The sequence below is a fragment of the Otolemur garnettii genome, unplaced genomic scaffold, assembly GCF_000181295.1.
Source record: "Otolemur garnettii isolate 467f Iridium unplaced genomic scaffold, OtoGar3 scaffold00099, whole genome shotgun sequence".
Taxonomy (NCBI): domain Eukaryota; kingdom Metazoa; phylum Chordata; class Mammalia; order Primates; family Galagidae; genus Otolemur; species Otolemur garnettii.
This window is the reverse complement of record NW_003852494.1, coordinates 3,252,321-3,271,864: the sequence shown is the minus strand read 5'-3', so window position 1 is coordinate 3,271,864 and position 19,544 is coordinate 3,252,321. Positions and strand designations below refer to the sequence as shown.

The following is a 19,544-nucleotide window of genomic DNA, read 5'->3' as shown; positions in this document are numbered from 1 at the left end:
CCTGCCACAATGCCTGGCTATTTTTTGGTTGCAGCCATCATCGTTGTTTGGCATGTCCGGGCTGGATTTGAACCCGCCACCTTAGGTGTATGTGGCTGTTGCCTTAGCCACTTGAGCCACAGGCGCCGAGCCGAAAGCAGATCTCTAAAGCAGTACTAGGACACCAGTGGCCAGCACAGGGGCCCTATGAGCTGGCAGCTGCCCAGGCTATGATCCAGATGCCCCTAAGAACCAGAACAAGGGTGACAACAAGGTCAGGAAAACAAGCTCGAGCTCCAGCTCAGCTGGTCAAGAGTTTCAGAGGCCTCTGCTGGGGTGGGCCAGGGCAAGATGCCCCACTGACAGGGCTGGTGGACAGCTCCTCAGAACTCAAACCTGCTCTGAGTTTCAGAGAGGGAAGCCAACTAAAGACTGAGCAGCCCAAAGGCCCCATTTTACAGGCTGGGTTTCTCCAAAGTCACCCAAGTGGGGTCAGGACTTGGCTCTGCAAACCCCAAGTGACCCCAAAGTCTCACTTGTACCAAGGCCAGTTTTCTCTGCCCCTGACAATTGGGCCTTGTATCTGAACTACCAAGTAGGAGGGACAAAGGACAAACATGAGGCTGCTTCCTCCTTGGCCGGCAGCTTCTCTGGGGCACAGAGGAATAACAGCAAGGGCAGCGAGCCAGAGGGAGGGTGGCAGGGCGGTCCCATGCTGAACAGACCCAAGCTCGGGTCCAGAAGAATGGTCCCAGCCCCTTGGGTCCTGCTCTTGCCCTGCTGGGGGGCGAGGCTATTTGCAAACCTCTATAGTTAACAGGGAGCACCTGGGAGGGAAGGGACAAGAAGAGACAAAGTGCTGTCTTTTTTTTTTCTTCTTTAAACTATTTTGAGATAAGGTCACACAGTCTGTGGCTCAGAAGTATAATCATGGCTCATTGTAGCCTTAATCTCCTGGGCTTTTTTGAGACAAGGCCTCAAGCTATCCTCCTGGGTAGAATGCTGTACATCACAGCTCACAGCAACCTCCAACTCCTGGGCTCAAGCGAGTCTCCTGCCTCAGCCTCCCAAGTAGCTGGGACCACAGGAGCCCACCACAACACCTGGCTATTTTTTGGTTGCAGCCGTCATTGTTGTTTGGCAGGCCCAGACTGGATTTGAACCCGCCACCTTAGGTGTATGTGGCTGGTGCCTTAGCCACTTGAGCCACAGGTGCCAAGTCGATCTCCTGGGCTTAAGCACTCCTCCTGCCTCAGCCTCCTAAGTAGCTGGGACTACAGGTGAACACTATCATGCCTATTTTTACATTTTTAAAAATAAAGATGGGGTCTTGTTATGTTGCCCAGGCTCCCTTCACTCTTAATTTCTTTCCTTTTTTTTTTTGAGACAGAGTCTCACTTTGTCACCCTCGGTAGAGTGCTGTAGCATCATAGCTCACAGCAACCTCCAGCTCTTGGGCTTAGGCGAGTCTTTTGCCTCAGCTTCCTGAGTAGCTGGGACCACAAGTGCTTACAAGTGCTTGCCACAATGCCCAGCTATTTTTCTGTGTAGTTTTCCCGGGGCCAGGTCCAAACCAGCCACCCTCGGTATATGGGGCCAGCGCCCTACCCACTGAACCACAAGTGCCGCCCACATTCTTAATTTCTAATAACATGTTTTCTAATTATGTTTTCCTTGTGCAAAATTAAAGCATATGTAAAGTACTGCTTTGGGTTTTAGACACATATATGTATACTGTTCTGTGTTCTGCTTTATTTAACACAGCAGAATGTTTTCTAGATCTTTCCCAGCTATAGTGGAGTCAGCTACAGCTCTCTCTTAACAGTCACCCTCTGTTCCCTGCTACACACAGACAAGAAGATGCCAGTTCTCCACCAAGAAGTGTTTAGAACATTTCTGAGTTTTGCCAGTACGGACCTTGAGGCAGGGACTCCCTGTGCCTGCCACTCATGCTCTAAACCAGTGGTTCTCAACCTTCCTAATGCTGCGGCCCTTTAATACAGTTCCTGTGGGTCACAACCCAGTTTGAGAACCACTGCTCTAGAATGTCAGGTACCTAGGCCTGCCTGTGTCTCCTTCCTTTTTTTTTTTATCAAGACACCAGTGTTGCCATGTGCAGGGAGCATGCCTGCAGGTCTTCACTTAGCCATTGGGATTTCTGGATGCCCACAATGGCCTCCTCTCCTGCCAAGGGCAGCACAGGGTGGGGACACAGCCTCTGTCCTGTGAGGGGTTCAAGCTTAGCACATCTCTGCCAGGACGCATAGCCTGGCACCTGGGGCTATACCCTGAACATGTGTTCTCTGTTTCTGTGCTGGGTTCTGGGTGGGCCTTCCCCAGGCAGAGAGGGTCCAGCTTCCAGCTGACCTGTCATCCACCAGAACCAATTGCCTGTCAGGCTCACCTGGCCACAGAGGCCAGCGGCTTCCCCAAACATCTCTAACTCCTTAAAAATGCTGCTTCCCCTCCAATGGAGAACGATGAGTCATCTACAAGTTGTTTTGAAGCTGCCACCTAGAACAATCACCTCTCTGGCCAGCCGGGAGGGTGAGCCTTCCGAGATTTCCTGTCCTAAGGCTGCTGAGTTCCCAGGCTAAGAAGTCTGTTGTTACTCAGAGACTTTTTAGAACAGAAAATGTGCATGATGACCCAAACAAACTCTCTAGAGTAGGCTCCACAGATGCCCTGAGGTCAGGGCAGGAACCCAAAGAGGTAGCTCACAGCTCGTCCATGCCCGTCCTCCTGGTCTTGAGGCCACCAGAATGATGCTCAACGGGCAGGGGGAAGGCCAAGCCTGAGCTCTGAACATGCCTGCTGGGGCCTGGTGACTTGGAGGGAGACGTGTGCTGTGCTTTGGCCCCATTACCTACCCCTGGAGGGGCAAGGCCCCCTGGAGGGGCAGGTGCCTTTGAGGACATTAGGTTAACCTGGTCACTAGTGTCTTTTTCCTTCTTGTTCCAACCCTGGACCTCAGCAGAACACTCAGACCCAGTACCTCCTCTGTGGACGGCTCACCTGATTCAGAGACCTTCAGCTCACAGTCCATGTAATCAAACATCTCTACGGTGAGCTGGAAGCTACAGAAGAGAAGGGGGGAGCAGTGAAAGGGGTCGGTGGACACAGTGGCCTGGCCCAGGACCCCTAGGTGAGGGTGAGGACACAGCTGTCAACAGCTAGTTCTGGTGAGTTAAACTGCCTTTGCAAAGGACAGGCCTGCTGACAAATATACCCCACCCCTCTAATGTCAGCCTCTTCCCCTGAGAGCATAGACTTTGAATGAGAAGGCCACAGACTCGCTGGACACCTGATGTCTAGGCATGAAGTAAGGTGAGGCCCAGCAGGGAGCCTGGGGGAAGAGGCCAGGCCACTCACCCACGTGGAGGCACTCACATGTTGTTGACGTCAGTGCCAGCCGCCTTCTCCAGCACCTCATCTGTCACCTCCAGGCTCGCAGGGAACTGGGGGTGCTGTGGAGAGAATGAACCGCCCTCAGCTGCAGCTGTGCAGGTGGCTCTCACACGGGGCCCCATCCCCTGCTCACACAGACCTGGGCTCTGGAGATGACCAAGGGGCTAGGAGGCAGGCCCAGGCAGGGAGGAGTTCTAGGAGCTTCAGGATGGGAAGATGAATGGACAAACCCACAGATGAGAAAGGTCCCACCCTCAATGTCCCAACACGTCCCCAGATGTCGCAGAGTAAAAATCCAGGGGGCCCTCAACCCCTCACATCCCACCTTGAGGTGGAAGGAGATCTTGGTCAGCAACAGTTTGGTGTAGATGTTCACCAGCTGTCCATATCGGTCGTGCAAATGCCCCTGTGGGAGGAGAGCCCGGGGTAGGGTCCCCTCCTGTGAACACACCCGGGGCCACGTGCCAGCCCTCCACGCAACCTGTCACCTCTTCACTCTACAAACATCCCCTGGCAGCCTCCAACCGCCCTCTTTGTCTCTAGCTTTCCCCCTTAATCTCTCTTCTTGTCATTCTTGCCAAAGAAACTCTTGTGGGTAGAGAGTTCTCTGAGTAGGGCACCAGGCCAGTTCCAAGCAGGGACACTTTATTAAAGTGCTGGTGCATGGCCTGTCCACGTCCTCCCCCTCCTCCTCCAACACCACATCCCCTCAGTCATGGCAGCTGGGCCTTGTCTGCAGGGGCACCATGGCATGGATGCTTCACTCAAAGGACATGGGTCAGTGCAGTGGTTCTAAATTTGGCGATGCCCTCCTGGGCCTTGGGCCACCCTGTGGGTTCCTGGCCCAGGGGCTGCCCTGCCCTTGTCCCTCAGCGGGATTCCTCCAGAATCAGGCCCATGCCACCCAGAGCACCTCTAACTCCAGTGATTCACATAGTGTATCCTGGACCCGGGTCCTTGGGGCTCGGGCTTTACTGCATCTGAGAATCATGCAGCAAATATGCTGAAAACAGACTTCCAGCCTCACTTCTAAAGAGCCAGGAGCCTGTGCCTGCCCACAGCTCTCCGACCACCACTGAGACACCAGGCTTGGGCTCTGATGTCATCACATTTCCCAACTCAGGGAGACTAAAGACTCTGGGTGATTTCTGGAGCTAGGGGCCCGAGAGCTGTGTGTGTGGAATGTCCTGTGGCAGGCCTGACTGCAAGGCTGCCATGCCCATCAATGCCACTGTCTCACCTGTGGTTGCCTCAAATAGCATCACCATCCCTGGCTTCTGCTCTGAGCGAGAGAGAACCTGGGTACCCACAGGGCGCTGCCATCCCCTCAGCCCTGCAAGCTGACAAGGTCCCTAAACTCCGAGCAGGGTCCTGACTAGACTCCAGGGTGCAGCGGCACCCCGGCTGCTGGCACCTACCCACAGATCTCCGACCTCCCGAATGTTGCTCCGGTACCGCTGGCAGTCATGTAGTACCTGCCATGTGGAGGACAGGGATGAAGAATCTAGGACCATGAGGAAGGGGTCCTGAGACCCTCACTCCCACAGAGATGGGAGGTTTGAGGTAGAGGGCAGCAGGCAGGGCCAGCCAGTCCTGCGCTATGGTGACATACACAGGGACAGGACTATGCATTTAAAGCAGATGCTGTTCCACCTACAGGGGCCTCCCACCCTCTGTACACTCACGTTGGGGTGTCCATCACGTAGGACCTTGTGGAGGACGTGGCAGAACTTCCAGCTGAGAATGGCACTGCTGGGCAGCGGGAGACCAATGGCATAGGACCAGAAGGTGAAGGCTCCCTTCTCGTGGTGTGTACCCAGAATGATGCCTACAGGGTCAAGGTCAAATGCAGGAGGCAAAGACACAAGTGCAGGGTGGCTGGTATTAGGCTACCACTGCTGAGGGCTCATGGGGGTCAGAACAAGACACAAGGCAAGCCTGTGTCCCAAGACTCTAACTAGACCAATAGTGGCATTTCTGTGGTGAGACTCAGAGCAAGGAAGGGGATAAGCCAGGTGTGAGGCCTGGTGAGGTTGAAGCCACAGAGGTACTCCCCACGTGGCTCAGGGCTGGGACCCCAAGGCCTCTACATGCTCCCACCCAGGCACAGGCAGAGGGATACGCCGGGCATGTTTCTCCTTCACAGGGGCCTCCTGGCTGTTGATGGCTTTGCTGATGCTGATGGCCTGTGTGGGGGAAGAAGGCAACATTCAGAAGCCCCCAGGCAGTCTTCCTGGGAGAGACAACCCAAAGGGGCAAAGGGCAACAACAGACCGAGATTCTGCTGAGGCTGACGGTAGGTACAGTGATGGAGAAGGGAGGACCTTCCCATGCTAATCAGACCAGGCCTCTGAAGACCCTTCCTCTACACAATCTATGTAGCTAGAACTATGACACCTGCCACCACAAAGCCATGGGGTATCTCAGGGTCTGGAAATAAGGGTCAAAGCTGGGCTATGGGCCCAGGGGACCACTCTGCGTGAAACCCCACACTGAGCTATCCCAGGAGACAAGGTCCACTGGTCCCAAGCTGTGGCCTGATGTGGTTTCCTCTGCCTTTACCCCTCGGAAGCCAGCTCTCCAGATGTGTGTCCTCCCTGCTGTTCCAGAGGCAGGGCCAAGGCAGTGTGGAGTCTGACAAGGTCCAACCAGATCAAGTCCAGGCCCTGTGAGACTGCTACTATCCCTACCAACGAGGGGTACCTGTGGCCGCCAAAGGTGGGGAGGCTGGAGGGGAGTCTGCTCAGCACACTTGCTGTCATCACTTGAGACCTGAACAAGCCAACCTCACACTCAACCAAGGCCGAGAACCCTGGCGTCTGGAGGCCTCTCCCACCCCAGCTCAAAGCCTACTCTTCCGAGAAGCCTTCTCAGAGGTAGCTGTGCCCCTGAGGCAGGCTCTTGGTCCCTGCAGACACACTGAGCCTGGCCTGGGGTCCCAGTGGGTATGTTCTCTCCTCCACCCAGAACAGGCCTCATGAGCCTCTGTCCACCCATGACAGGTGTCTGTGGACTGAGAAGAGCCCCCCTTGGTGGGAACTGCAGGGCCCTGGATAGTGAGGGGCCAGCCCAAGGGGCAGTGTGGCACTCTCTTTTCCCTCATAGGCCACCATACTCTTCTCCTGGCACCTGAACAGCAGTGATGACCCCTGCCTGGCAGAGGCAATTACGCTGTTCATCATGAAACGTCCTCCATCAGAAATGGCAGCCCAGGGACCGATGGCCCTTCCTGGTCGGGCCTTAGACTGAAGCTGGATGTGCAGTGCTAGACTGGCCCTTTTGCATGCAGTGACCCCTGTGGCCACGCTGAGCCCATCCCCCAGGCCAGCGAGAGAGGGTTCTCAGGCCTGAGGGAACACCAGCTGGCTCAGGCTTCTCATCCTGAAGCCTCTGCCCTGTCTCTGCCATGTGTCCATCCCCTGGCCTTGGCTCTCACTGTCCTTCCTTGAACAAACTGCAACAAGCCATGAGCATTCACAAGCCACCAAGGCAGGATTCTGCCTGCCACAGTGGCTGTGGAGAGGACAAGGATCACAAGAATTGGCCGCTACACCAAGGGCTCACCACCTGCCAGGCTCAGCAATGCACCTCCACAACAGCCCAAGGAAGCAGTTATGATTCCGTTTTCTTGGTGAGGAAACTGAGGCACAGAGGACTGTGTATCTTGTCTCTACAGCTAATAAGGGCAAAGCCAGGGCTCAAGGCCAGGTCTGCCTGACTCAATGCTATGTCCTCTATGATTCCTCATTTCTCCTCTGGGGTGAGGGGCTCCCAGGGTGGGGCTGAGCCTTCCCCCAGCTCTGCTATAGCTGCTAGGCAAGCGACCGCCAGCCCGCATACAAAGTGTGTCCTGTCTCACATACCAGGTGTGTAACCCCATCCCCAACTGTCCTGACACCTGAGCTGCCACCTGGCCTGGAAGACTGCTGGCCGGAAGGGTGGAGCTGAAGCTACTCAAGCAGGTCACGGAGGCAGCAGACACAGACAGGGAACTCTCTCTCCAGTGGAGGAGACCCCAGGGAGCGGCTGAGACAGGGGTTCCTCTCCTCCTCCTTGGGCCAGGAAAGACCAAAGTGACATGGCCACCATAGACTTCCTGTGGGAAAAACATCCCCTAGCACCCTCTGTGGGGGCCCTCACCAGCATTCTCTTGCGGCCACCTGTTTCGACCTGCACCTCCCCAATTTATAGTTCTCTGAGGCGTGTTAGCCCTGACGTGCTGCTTCCTTCCTCATTTATCATGGTTCCTGGCCTGAGTTTAGCAGCTCTGCCCAGGGGCACTGCTGAGATCTTAGCCCCTCAAAGTTCCTTGTACACAACTTTCTCTATAGGGAGGGGTGGCCCTGGGGCACAGGGTGGTGGCACCACTTTGGCACAAGGCACAGTCCGCTGCACATGAGGCCTCAGTGCTGCCAGCGCTGGCGGCAGGGATGAGACCCTCCGGGCGGGGCACTGGTTGGCTCCCGGGAACACAGCCCCGTTGTGTGCAGGGAGGGCAGATGTGTGCACCAGTCTCAGGCACCACACAAGGAGGCTCAGTGCTCGCACAGTGGACGTCTGTGGGCAGTGAGGGCCTTGCCACTCCTCCCAGCCACAGCAGCCAAGCCTCATCCCAGGAGAGGCCTCCCCAGCCTGCCTGGTGGGACCTCCTAGGAGGAAGTGGCTCTAGGGATGAAAGTGGACCAGCAATGGTGCTCACTGGGCACTTCTGACAAAGCCTCAAGGCAGGTCTCACTGTTCTGGGTCCCAAGGTGCTCAGCATGTCACCTTCACACCAACTCCATGGGGAGGATACGGTGCTCCCCATTTTGAAGGTGGGAAAACTGCCTGAGTTGGGGATACTGGGGGAAGCCCAGGCCCATGGCTAGGAGTTCTCTGGCAGGCAGCCCGGGGGCAGCACGGACCTGGACAGATTTAACCCCTTGAGGTTGTACAGAAAACCCAGCGCTGGGAAAGGAGGCATTAGCACCCCGTCCCCCGCCTGACTCCCAGGGAGAAGGCGCCTCTCAGACAGAGCCTGGAAGGGCTGTCATGCAGCTCTGAGAGGTGGGAGGACAAGGCAGTGTGCCTGAGGACCCAGTGACGGTGTCTGAGCTTCTGAACAGGGCAGGGAACAGTGTCTCTGGAAAAAGCAGCTGGGAGACATCCTGGGGACCTGAGGAAGGGAGCTGGGGGGACTGCACCCCTCCAGTCTGGGCAAACCTATCAAGCCCAGAGCCTCACCCCTGCTCACATTCTCCCGGGTGGCAACAGGAAAGGGCTTAACCTTCAGGAAGGGCAGTGGTAGGGGGACAAAGGTCAGGGTGCCCACAGAGGGCTGAAGGACAGAAGCACTGGTTGCCAGGGCCCAGTGCTTTGGAGATGCGCTGGGCACCGTCAGCACCACCAGGCTCACAAAAACACATCACCTGTGGCTTGGCAGGCAACCAGGTCACCATGCCCAATAACGAAGTGATCTTTACAGAGCTGAACCACACACAGGGCCTGTGCTGTCTCATTCAGTCCTCATGAGCAACCCTGCAGCAGGCAAATGAGGACAAGGAGGCTTGAGAAGGCCTCTCGCTTGCCCAAGGTCATAAATAATAAAAATGTCTACTACAGGCTTGGCACTGCCCCACCAGGTGCTATCCTGAACATGCGATCCTCATGCCACCTTGGGTGCTCAGCATAGAGGGAAACTGCACACATAGGGCCCACTGGCTCTAGAGAGGCCACAGCTGCCAACAGCACTTGTCCCTGGACCAGGACTCATAGGAGACAGCCTGGCAAACACCTCAATGGGGGCTATTTTAGGCCGGGGAGGACTGAGTGAGGTGAGTGATACTCCCGAGAGGCCCCCAGCTCTAACTCCAAATGGGAACAAACACTACCAATGAGGCCAGGCGATTATGCTGGGAGGCCCTGGTCAATGGCCACACCATCATCGCCTGGGGGACCCGCACCACCCAGGCAGTACCCTGTGGCCCTGGGCACAGGAGACCCAGGAGGCACTGGAGTTCTTTTTGTTCGCCATTTATACTCTGTCCTCTACCCCGCAACACAAGCACATCCTCCTCCCTTCCATGTCTCCAGAGCCCAAACCCACAGCTGGCAGTCAGTAAGCCTCCCTGGGTGAGTGGAAGGGTACACTCTGGGAACAAGAGTGCTGTCACATGCGAGCACTGAGCAGCTTCAAGCCACTGTCTCTTTCTCCAGCGAATAACTTAACCACTAGAATTAAATAGTAAAAGTAACTATAAACAATTTCTATTTTTAAAATCAATCCTGAAATGAAATCAGATGGAGGCCTCCTCGTGCTGTTATCACGATGCCTAACAGCGGCACTTGGCAGGGCCAAGAACATTCTTCAAAGAGCCAGAGCACAGGGAAGCTGGCAGCAGGGTGAGTTATTTTGCTTTAACATTTCCACAGAGTTGTCTGAAGGACAGAGCTCTTATTCAAACGCCTTTGCCCCCCAGAGGCCACTGCCCAGTGGGAACACAGGGTTTCTGTAGCCGAGGGGCCACACGCACAGCAGTAGAGGGGCCTGGCTGGACGGCTCTGGCTGACAGGAAGTCAGAAAAGCAATTCAACAGGCATCCTTGTCACCTGCACTCTGTCCTGCTTGGTCCTGGCTTCCGCATCATTCCACATTTACAGAACCTTTGGAGGACAGCTCACAAACCCAGGCGGAGACTCCCTCCCCAAGATGCTGGCTACAAAGTCGCAGCCAGTGCCACCTCTGCCCCAAGCATTGTGGGCGACACATGGGAGGTTGAGGAGGACTAGCTCTGTCTTGCGCCTCCACAGTGCCAGCTCTGGAAGGGATAGGCAGCCAGCCCATGTGCCCTGGTGACATCACTCCACAAACCTGTCTGCCTTATAAGCCAGGGGTCTGAGTCACCCTTGGGCAGACAGACTTACTGCAATTTCAGGATTGTGTTTATCTTAGGAAGAGTAAAAACAATCCCGCCCAAACTAAACTTTTCTCCATGGGCTCAGTCATTCCCCACAGTAGAAGCTTCACCAAGAGGGTGGCATCAAAGAAGGGAGACATACTAGTCCCCAGGCATCCATTCACTTAGGACCCTTACCGAGTAGTCCTGGCCAGGCACATGGACCCTCTGGCAACTCAGAGAGGTCAGGTTGGTGGGGAGCAAGGCCACCTTCTCCCGAGGGCCTGCTCCAAATACATATCCACCTACCCACTCACATCTGCCCACTTCCTTCAGCTCTGCTGGGCCATTAAGCCATGTCAGGGAAACAGGGACAGTTCAAATAATACTATTAGGGCTGGAAGCACAGTGGAGCTTGGGCAGAAGGAGAAGGAGCACGGTGTCACCCACAGTGCAGCCACTGGCAATGTCTTCTTTTGGCTAAGTGTCTCAGGTTAGCCACTGTGTCCCTGTCCCTTAGTCAAGCAGGCCTGGATCCCACTTCAGAGGCTTTCTGGTCCCAGATGCCTTAATTTAGTGGCCAGATGAGTTTCATTTACAAATAGCTAGGGCTACAGGGTGGGCTGTGACACTGGTCTGGAGGCCAGGTCAGGGAAGGGGCCTGTCTATGTTGTTCCTCCCTACTCAGTAGGGCAGGCAGTTCTGAAGGGAAGTCCCATGCTGGCTTTGCCCCACATGTCCCTGGGGCTGTCCACCCTCCCCTGGATAATGTCCCAGAGGCAGGGCTCCTACCTGGAAAGCATTTGGAACCTGAGTACCTGTGGGCTCATTCTTGAAGGGATGGGCAGTGCAACACTTTCTGGAGTCCCTCATCCCCCACATCCCCCATGCCTCTCTCCCTGACAGCCCCAGCTCCCCAGGTCCTCCTCACTTACAGGTGGCCAAACTAAGGGCAGTGACAGAGACCAACAGGAGCTGGTCTCTGCTTCCTTCTGCCCAGTCTGCTCAGCTGCACTCACCACATGCCAGGCCCTGGGAACTCCCATAAGTGCCCACAGCATCCCCAGGAGGTGGGACCATCAATGCCCTCATTTTGCAGGTGAGGAAATAGAGGTACATAGCAGTGAAGTGACAGCCAGGGCTGAACCCAGGACCTTATTTCTCACTATCCTGCCACAGCTTGACTGTCTCAACCCCCTGGGGTCATGGATGATTTGTGCCCAGAGCACCCACTAGAGTTGCAGGTCAACAGATCTACGGTAAACAGCCCCCGCGAATTTACCACGGGGGCTAATGCACGTCAGGCAGCCCTATCCCACCAGGTGACACAGATGTAGGCACAAGTGAGCCGGGCAACTGGGAATCAGGTCGGTGGCATGGGCTAGCAGGGCTGAACCAAAAGGAGGATGTTGTGGTGTAGGCAGTGGGGCACATGCCCAGGAAGGCACAGCTCAACACCCACTGCTTGCTGGGCTGATCTTTGGCAGCACTAGGAGCTGGTTCTCTCTCCTTCAGAAGGGCACCCTGGCTGCCTCTATCCCTCCAGTGTGCTTGAGCACCAGATGCCATGTCTGCACACAGTGGGAAGCCAGTCCACACCTGCCCTCAGGACAGTGGTGAGGCTGGGGGTATGCTGGCCATCCAGCACAGGGTATAGATTTCTTTCCCAATTCCAGGGCCAGGCACTTATAACTGTAAACATTTATGGGGGAGCCCAGAAAGGGGTCAGTGACCTGGTATGAAGCAGTCTTTATGAGACGTTATGCTACAGCAAAGCGAGCACTATGCTCAGGTTTGCCTGGCCCTTCAGAGGAGGCTCTGCAGGGCAAAGGTGACAGATCAGAGCAGAGGGACTTGCCTGTGTAAAATACAGAAGTCTGAAAGCATCTCATGTTTTTGAGAGCCACTTTCAAACCAGAATTCAGGGTAAACTCCCAAACACCTCTTGCCAGCCTGTGGGGGAACTTTAAAAAGTATACCAGGCTCAACCCCTGTAGCTCAAGCAGCTAAGGCACCAGTCACATACACCAAAGCTGGCGGGTTCGAATCTAGCCCGGCCTCCCAAACAATGACAACTACAACCAAAAAATAGCTGGGCATTGTAGCCCTCAGCTACTTGAGAGGCTGAGGCAAGAGAATTGCTTAAGCCCAGGAGTTGGAGGTTGCTGCGAGCTGTGATGTCACAGCATTCTACCCAGGGCGACAGCTTGAGGCTCTGTCTCTAAATAAATAAAAATAAAAAAGGATACCAATGCCCAAGGCTCTAATCCAGACCAAATCACATAAATCTCCTTGTCTGAAAAGCTGCTCAGGGGATTCTAACACCTGCACTGCCCAGCACAGCAGCTGCTAGCCATGAGGGACTGCTGAGCACTGGGGGATCTAAATGGAGATGAGACAGGAATGGTTAATATAGACCAGATTTCCAAGATTTAGGTGAAAAAAGAATGTACGATATCCCCATCATGATTTTTATAGTGACTATATGCTAAAAGGGCTGTATTTTGGATACACAGGTTTAAACATTAGGTGCAATTGTAATTAACTCCACCTGTTTCTGTTGACGTCTCTAGTGGCTGCCAGATGATCTATAGTCACACACGTGGCCCATCACCTGTTCCCACCGGGCATGTGGCCTGCCTAAGATGTCCTGAGTTGTCGATACATGTTAATCTTACAGCACTTTAGTTCCACAGGGGCTGCTAAGGGGCAAGTCACTGACTTGGAAAATCAGACCTGCGAACTGCTCTGCACGCTGACCCCTCCACAGTACTCACACACAGGCAGTTTTGTCCATGGTTAATGCTCACCCATCAGGCAGGGCTCAGGGCACAGCAGCCAGAAGCCTCGGGCTGTTGTGTAAAAGGGTTTCTCTCGTCCTAACCTGAGAGGAAGCTTCTGGGTTCTAGGGCCATATCCTGCAAGGGAAACTGAGGCCCAGAGAGGCAAAGGGGCTGACAGAAAGGGAAAAGGCAGGAACAGCAATTTCCAGAACTCCCCAATCTGCTAAGCCCTCATCTATGACATGTTTCAAAGACAGCTTTCTCCTCTCAAGGAAGTTCTGAGACCCTTCTCAGATTTTAACACCTTTTGGCCAGGTAGGGAAGAGAGGACAGCTAGCTGACTATTTGCTGTGCCCCTACTATGTGCTAGGTACAGTGCCACGGGCTTTACATACTATATGTACTAGTTTCATGTGATATGCCTGTTAGAACAAATCGCCATAAACTTAGTGGCTGAAAACAACACAAGTTCATCATCTCACAGTTCTGGAGATCAGGAGTCTGAAACAGGTCTCACACAGCTAAACACAAGGTTCGATAAAGGCTGGATTTCCTTCTCTAGGTGCTAGGGGAGAATCCCATTTCCCAGCCATTTCCAGGTAGCAGAGGAGCCCATATTCCTTGGCTAATGTCGCAGTGGCCAGTGGAGTCTTTCCCACATAGCATTACTCTGTTCTCTCCTGCCGCTCTCATCTACATTTAAAGATCCCTGTGATGACATAGGGCCCACCTGGTGAGGCAGGTTAATTGCTCTATCTCAAGGCCAGCTGATGAGAAACCTTAATTTCCCTTACCAAGCAGTATCACATTCACAGTTCCGGGATCTAGGGCGTGGACATCTCTGTAGGACCATTACAGAGCCAACCTTATGGTATCACACCTCAGAACAGCTGTCTACAGTGGATGGAACTATCCCTATTTTTATACACAAGGAAACAGATTTAGGAATTAAGCAACACACCCAGGGACACAGGCCAGAACTCAGGTGTGCCTGCCTACAGGTGCATTCCATGACTTTTAATAGTACAGGCAATTTTCAGGTTTAGAACACAGCTTACTATATTCTTTTCTTTTCCCCAGTGGTAAATAAATCCCCAGGATTTATTAGATAGAAAGGAATACAGAAGGAATAAAGAGCAGAGGGAAAGACCCAGAGTCAGCATACTATATTCTGTAGCATTCTATATTCAGAATACAACAACAACGAGAAGCTGGGAAAATTTTGTCATTTCCATTTGAAAGGGTTTCTTTCTTTTTTTCTTTTAATGAGACAGAGCCTCAAGCTGGTGCCCTGGGTAGAGTGCAGTCGCATCACAGCTCACAGCAATCTCCAACTCCTGGGCTCAAGTGATTCTCCTGCCTCTGCCTCTCAAGTAGCTGGGACTACGGCGCCTACCACAATGCCCGGCTATGGTTGCAGCTGTCATTGTTGTTTGGCGGGCCTGGGCTAGATTCGAACCTGCCAGCTCAGGTGTATGTGTCTGGTACCTTAGTCGCTTGAGCCACAGGCGCCAAGTCATGATTTTTTTTTTTTTTTTTAAGCCGGGGCTGGGTTTGAACCCATCACCTCCAGCATATGGGCCCGGCACCCTACCCTTTGAGCCATAGGCGCCACCCATGATGAAAGAGTTTTTTTTTTTCTTTTCTGAGACAGAGCCTCAAGCTGTCCCCCTGGGTAGAGTGTCATGGCATTACAGCTCACAGCAACCTCCAACTCCTGGGCTCAAGCGAGTCTCCTGCCTCTGCCTCCCAAGTAGCTGGGACCACAGGTGCCCGCCACAACGCCCAGCTGTTTTTTGGTTGCAGCCATCATTGTTGTTTGGCGGGTCCGGGCTGGGGATTCGAACCCGCCACCTTAGGTGTACGTGGCTGGAGCCTTAGCCGGTTGAGCTATAGGCGCCGAGCCGATGAAAGGGGTTTTTAATTACCAAAGGAACTAAAGTACTAACCCTGGAGATGTCTACAAAGGTGTGTCCTATCAAGAATACTTTTTTTTTTTAAGAGACAGAGTCTCACTTTGTCGCCCTCAGTAGAGTGCCGTGGCATCACAGCACACAAAAACCTCCAGCTGTTGGGCTTAGGTGATTCTCTTGCCTCAGCCTCCTAAGTAGCTGGGACTACAGGTGCCCGCCACAATGTCTGGCTTGGCACCTGTGGCTCAAGCAGCTAAGGCACCAGCTAATACACCTAAGCTGGCGGGTTCGAAACCAGCCCGGGCCTGCCAAACAATGATGGCTGCAACCAAAAAATAGCCAGGTGTTGTGACAGGCGCCTGTAGTGCCAGCTACTTGGGCGGCGGAGGCAGGAGAATCGCCTGAGCCCAGGAGTTGGAAGTTGCTGTGAGCTGTAATGCCACAGCACTTTACCCAGTGCGACAGCTTGCAGCTCTGTCTCAAAAAAAAAAAAAAAGAATACTTCTTTCTCTTCCTCCTGAGTCAGAAGCCCAAGAGAGGGAAAAGGAGGCTGGTATATGGTGCTAGGGTCAATGTCAAGACAGGTGGTACACACCATACGGAAGCTGGGCTCCTGGATTGGATATGCTATTTTCTGTCCTGAAGGAGACATGCAAACAGCAATATCAGCTCTCCAGGCCCTTTCTACCATGGGGCCTGGCTAGCAGCTCACTGGATATTTCTGGGAATGATCTAATTAAATATTAACCACGTACAAAATCTCATTCTTATATCCGTTGGTAAGTCACTGCAAAGACAAGCAAAACCAGACACTGAAACCAAACTCCATCTTCCCAGAAAAGGGGGCCCTAGAATGGAGTAAGTCCTATGAGATTCACAGGGACTCACAGGGGTAAGTCCTATGAAATTCATCCATGACAAACTTATTCACTACTCAGTACAAAGCATGCCTCTCAGCCCCTGAGAAAAAAATCCAAGAAGCAAAACAAAACAATCCACCTTCTTGTGTACCAAACCAACCACCAAAATGTGTGGTCCTAGATCAAAAATGCTTTCTCTTTCACAGAAAGGAAAGCTGCCCTAGACTTATAATTTAAGATTAAGATCAATGAACCTGGCCCTTTAAATTCCATCTCTTCTGTGAAGCAATGAGACCTCTTTATCTGTACCTCCTAAAAAGCACGGGAAAAATCTAAAAATCAATGAATGAACAAAATTTTCCACAACACCCAAATTCTCTCTGCCAATAAAGGTTTTCTCCCAGTGATTCTTTAAGTTCTTGGCACAATTATGTACTAATGACTTTAAATTAAATGCCACACTTATGACAGGCTATCCAGGCTGAACCAGATGATGATGATGACAGTGATCACAAGAATAAATTGGTAATTTGCAGCCAGGCTGGTTTCAGCACTTGGCATTCACAAAGGATGGGTGTTTGAGGTTTTATTGCTTTCATTGTCAATCACAAACCCCAGGGTTAGAGGGTCTCCCTGTGTTTTCTCTCATTTCAAAATGAACTCTCTGGTAGACTGCATGTGCTAACTCGATTTGAAAGCACCCCAGAAGTCCCTGCAAGGACACGAAGAACGGAACTTGCTAAATGCCAGCCACAAATGCAAATGTCACCAACTTGCTTCAGACAGGAGTGGGGTGGAAGGGGACCTCTGGGTTTCTTTATTTCTAAAGTAAAAATTTTCAGTCGTTTCAGTCTCGGTTGATCCATTTCCAGCAAACAAGTGCCCCCCCCCCACCCCCTAGGCACAAGAACGCCTCAGAGTTTGTAAAATGAAAAAGGACAGGAAACCAGAAGCACAGCAACGCCTGCATGGCACGTCCTCGATACAAGCACACGCACAAATGCACACCCCCGCCATTATTTAATTTTTAAAACCACCTTTCTAGGAGAGCAGCATCTGGAAGAGATGCAGCGCGTGGGAAGCGCAGGAAGGGAGCCCCAGGAAGTTTCTGTCTGTCAGGCGCCGGTATTTAGTGAGGGGGTGTGAACCTATTTATACGTGCACCAGCGCTCGGGCAAACAAGTCTGGCGACATAAGGTGAAACTTTTCACCAGCAGATAATAAGATACCGTATTGTTCTGGAAAACAGCTCACAAGAAAAGGAGGCAGGGAGTTTCCTTCAAGAAAATGTAGGGCTTCCCCGGGAAGGGTAGGGGCGTCTGTGTTCAGAAATGGGAAAAGGTGGCAGCAGCCGGGAAGGATGGCCCGGCCAGGCGGAGAGATTCAGGCGGGCCGCATCGGTCGGGGCGCACCTGGGCCCCGGGCACACCCTGACCCGCAGCCCCCTCGGCCTCGGCGCACTTGGGCCCTGGGTACACCCTGACCCCCGGCCCCAAAGCTGCTCCCGCCCAACCAGCCCCAGCGGGCCCCAGACCCTCGGCCCCGGCGCGTCTGGGCCCGGGCGACCGGCAGGAGCGCGGCTTCCGGTTCACCTGCGCTCGAGTGGCTCTGGCCGCGGAGGCTGGAGGGGGTAAGTCAGGAAGCTCCCGGGTACCCAGGTGGCCGCAGGCTGGACCCCGATGCCGCCCCCCCGCCCGGCCCCGCAGCTCCAGAGCCCTGCGGGACGCGCGCAAGGGTAAAGGGGACCCGGGCCCGCCGCCGCCCGCTCGCCTGGGTTTTGTCGAACTGCTCGCGCTCGGCCTCCAGGCTGTGGCCCGGCCTGCGGCTTAGCACCCGCGCCGGTACGTTCTTGATGCTGTTCATCCTGCCGCCGCCCGGCTCCGAGCGACTGAGCGATACACCGCCCGGCCACCCGAGCCTAGGCACCGCGAGGCCGCCGCGCCGCGCCCGCCAGGAGGAGCCTCGGCCTGCCCCGCCCCTACCCCCCGGCGGGTGGAGCAGGCCACGCCCCGGCACAAGTTTCCAGTCTCGGACACACCCCTTCCCGCCCCTCCCCCGGTTCCGGCACTCCCCTTCCCCTGCACACCTCCATCCCCACCCCCGCCCCCGCCTCCAGCCCGCTCCTACCCCAGGACACTCACAAGCACCGCCCCCAGCCTCAGGCACGCCCTTCCCCCCTCACACCTCCAACCCCTCCTACTTCCGGACACGCCCTGCCCCCTAAGACCACGGGTTGTGGCTTCCTTCCATCCCCTTCCTAAACTAAGCCCGAGGGAAGGGGTGAACCTAGCTCCTGTTCCCTCCTTCGCGGAATGGCGGCCAGTTACCCCACCTATCCCCGCCCCATCCCTGAACCCACTAAGTCGTGTCTACACTAGGGCAAGATCTGGTTAATTGGAGAACATTTGGCCTTCATTAGTCTGGTCTATGGCAGCACAAACTGCCTTCCCCCCCCTTTTTGATCTTAATGAGTGTGTAAAAATGCATAATTAAGCGCTCCCTTTTTGTGCATCTTTAACAAAACTGCATCTGTTAGGAGATCTGGGGTGAATTTTCATTGTCAGCAGGCTCAGCAACAGGACACCTTGCCAGGGCAGGGGACAATGAGGGCCTAGGCTTGGGACAGAATTGGGCTGGTACCCGAGGCAGGCAAATAGGAACACAACCAGAGCAGGCAGGGCAAAGTACCGGGAGGAGATGCTACGGAAGGGGAAGGGGCGGGAGACTTTAATAACATTCTTTTAACATTTGGGGGGCGGGACACAATTATAAGAGGGACGTTACCTAACAAATGGAATCAATGTAACCTGGTTCTTTGTACCCTGGATGAATCCCCAACAATAAAAGAGAAAAAGTCCTTTTTTTTCTTTGAGACAGAGTCTCACTGTGTCACCCTGGGTTAAGTGCTGTGGCATCACAGCTCACAGCAACCTCCAACTCCTGGGTTTAAGCGATTCTCTTGCCTCAGCCTCCCAAGTAGCTGGGATGAAAGGGGCCCACCACAACTCCCAGCTATTTTTTTTTGGTTGTAGTTGTCCTTGTTGTTTGGCAGGGCTGGATTCGAACCTTCCAGCTCTGGTGTATGTGGTAGGCACCCTAGCTGCTGAGCTACAGGCGCTGAGCCTAATTGGCTTCTTTTTAAAATTATTGGTCACAAGTCTGAAGTAAAAAAAAATAAAAACCCAAAGTTCTCCCAAAGTGTGCTTCTCAGATTGTTATTTGTTTTTGCTGTACTTAGCTTTCCTGTCAGAATGCAGATGGGAAATCACTTGCTCTCTGAAGTGAGGCATCACTTGCCTGTCAGGAATATGATGCCCACATAACCCTGAAAGCTGTCCCTGGATTAGACTGTAAACTGGTTGAGAGCAAGGGACCCTTTCCTTTAACCTGATTCTTCACCCTCCAAGTCAAGAGCTGACACTGAAAGTTGCATTTGCCAAGGCCCTCCTCTCACTCCACTAAAAAGAGAAATTAATCATGCTTAATCTAATTCCAGCTGCTGAAAACTTCTTTGCCAGAATAACAATAAAGGCTAATACTTTGACTGTTTATTGTTTGCCAGGCACTGGGCTAAACATGTATTATCTCATTTTTAATCTTCAGCACTTAGTCAATACTTGCAGTCAAATAAAGGCCACAATAAAGGGGCTTGTTTTTTCTATACCAGCTGTTTCTCAGACTCCCTTTTCTTTTTTCTTTTTTTTTTTTTTTTTGAGACAGAGCCTC

At 53.5% G+C, this 19,544-nt stretch overlaps 1 protein-coding gene across 3 annotated transcripts in view; it reads right to left on the bottom strand.

Moving 5' to 3' along the window:
* Positions 1-17,762, bottom strand: part of HIP1R (huntingtin interacting protein 1 related) — a 27,191-nt gene extending 9,429 nt beyond the window's left edge. For all 3 annotated transcript variants that reach the window (XM_023516843.1, XM_023516844.1, XM_012809044.2), the window contains exons 1-7: positions 17,589-17,762; positions 5,510-5,573; positions 5,073-5,215; positions 4,806-4,862; positions 3,713-3,793; positions 3,370-3,446; positions 2,995-3,056 (exon numbers count right to left, since the gene is read on the bottom strand). In XM_023516843.1, coding sequence (XP_023372611.1) covers positions 2,995-3,056; positions 3,370-3,446; positions 3,713-3,793; positions 4,806-4,862; positions 5,073-5,215; positions 5,510-5,573; positions 17,589-17,681 — 577 coding nt within the window. In that variant the 5' untranslated portion in view covers positions 17,682-17,762. The remainder of the gene's footprint in view (positions 1-2,994; positions 3,057-3,369; positions 3,447-3,712; positions 3,794-4,805; positions 4,863-5,072; positions 5,216-5,509; positions 5,574-17,588) is intronic.
* Between the last annotated feature and the right edge of the window lie 1,782 nt (positions 17,763-19,544).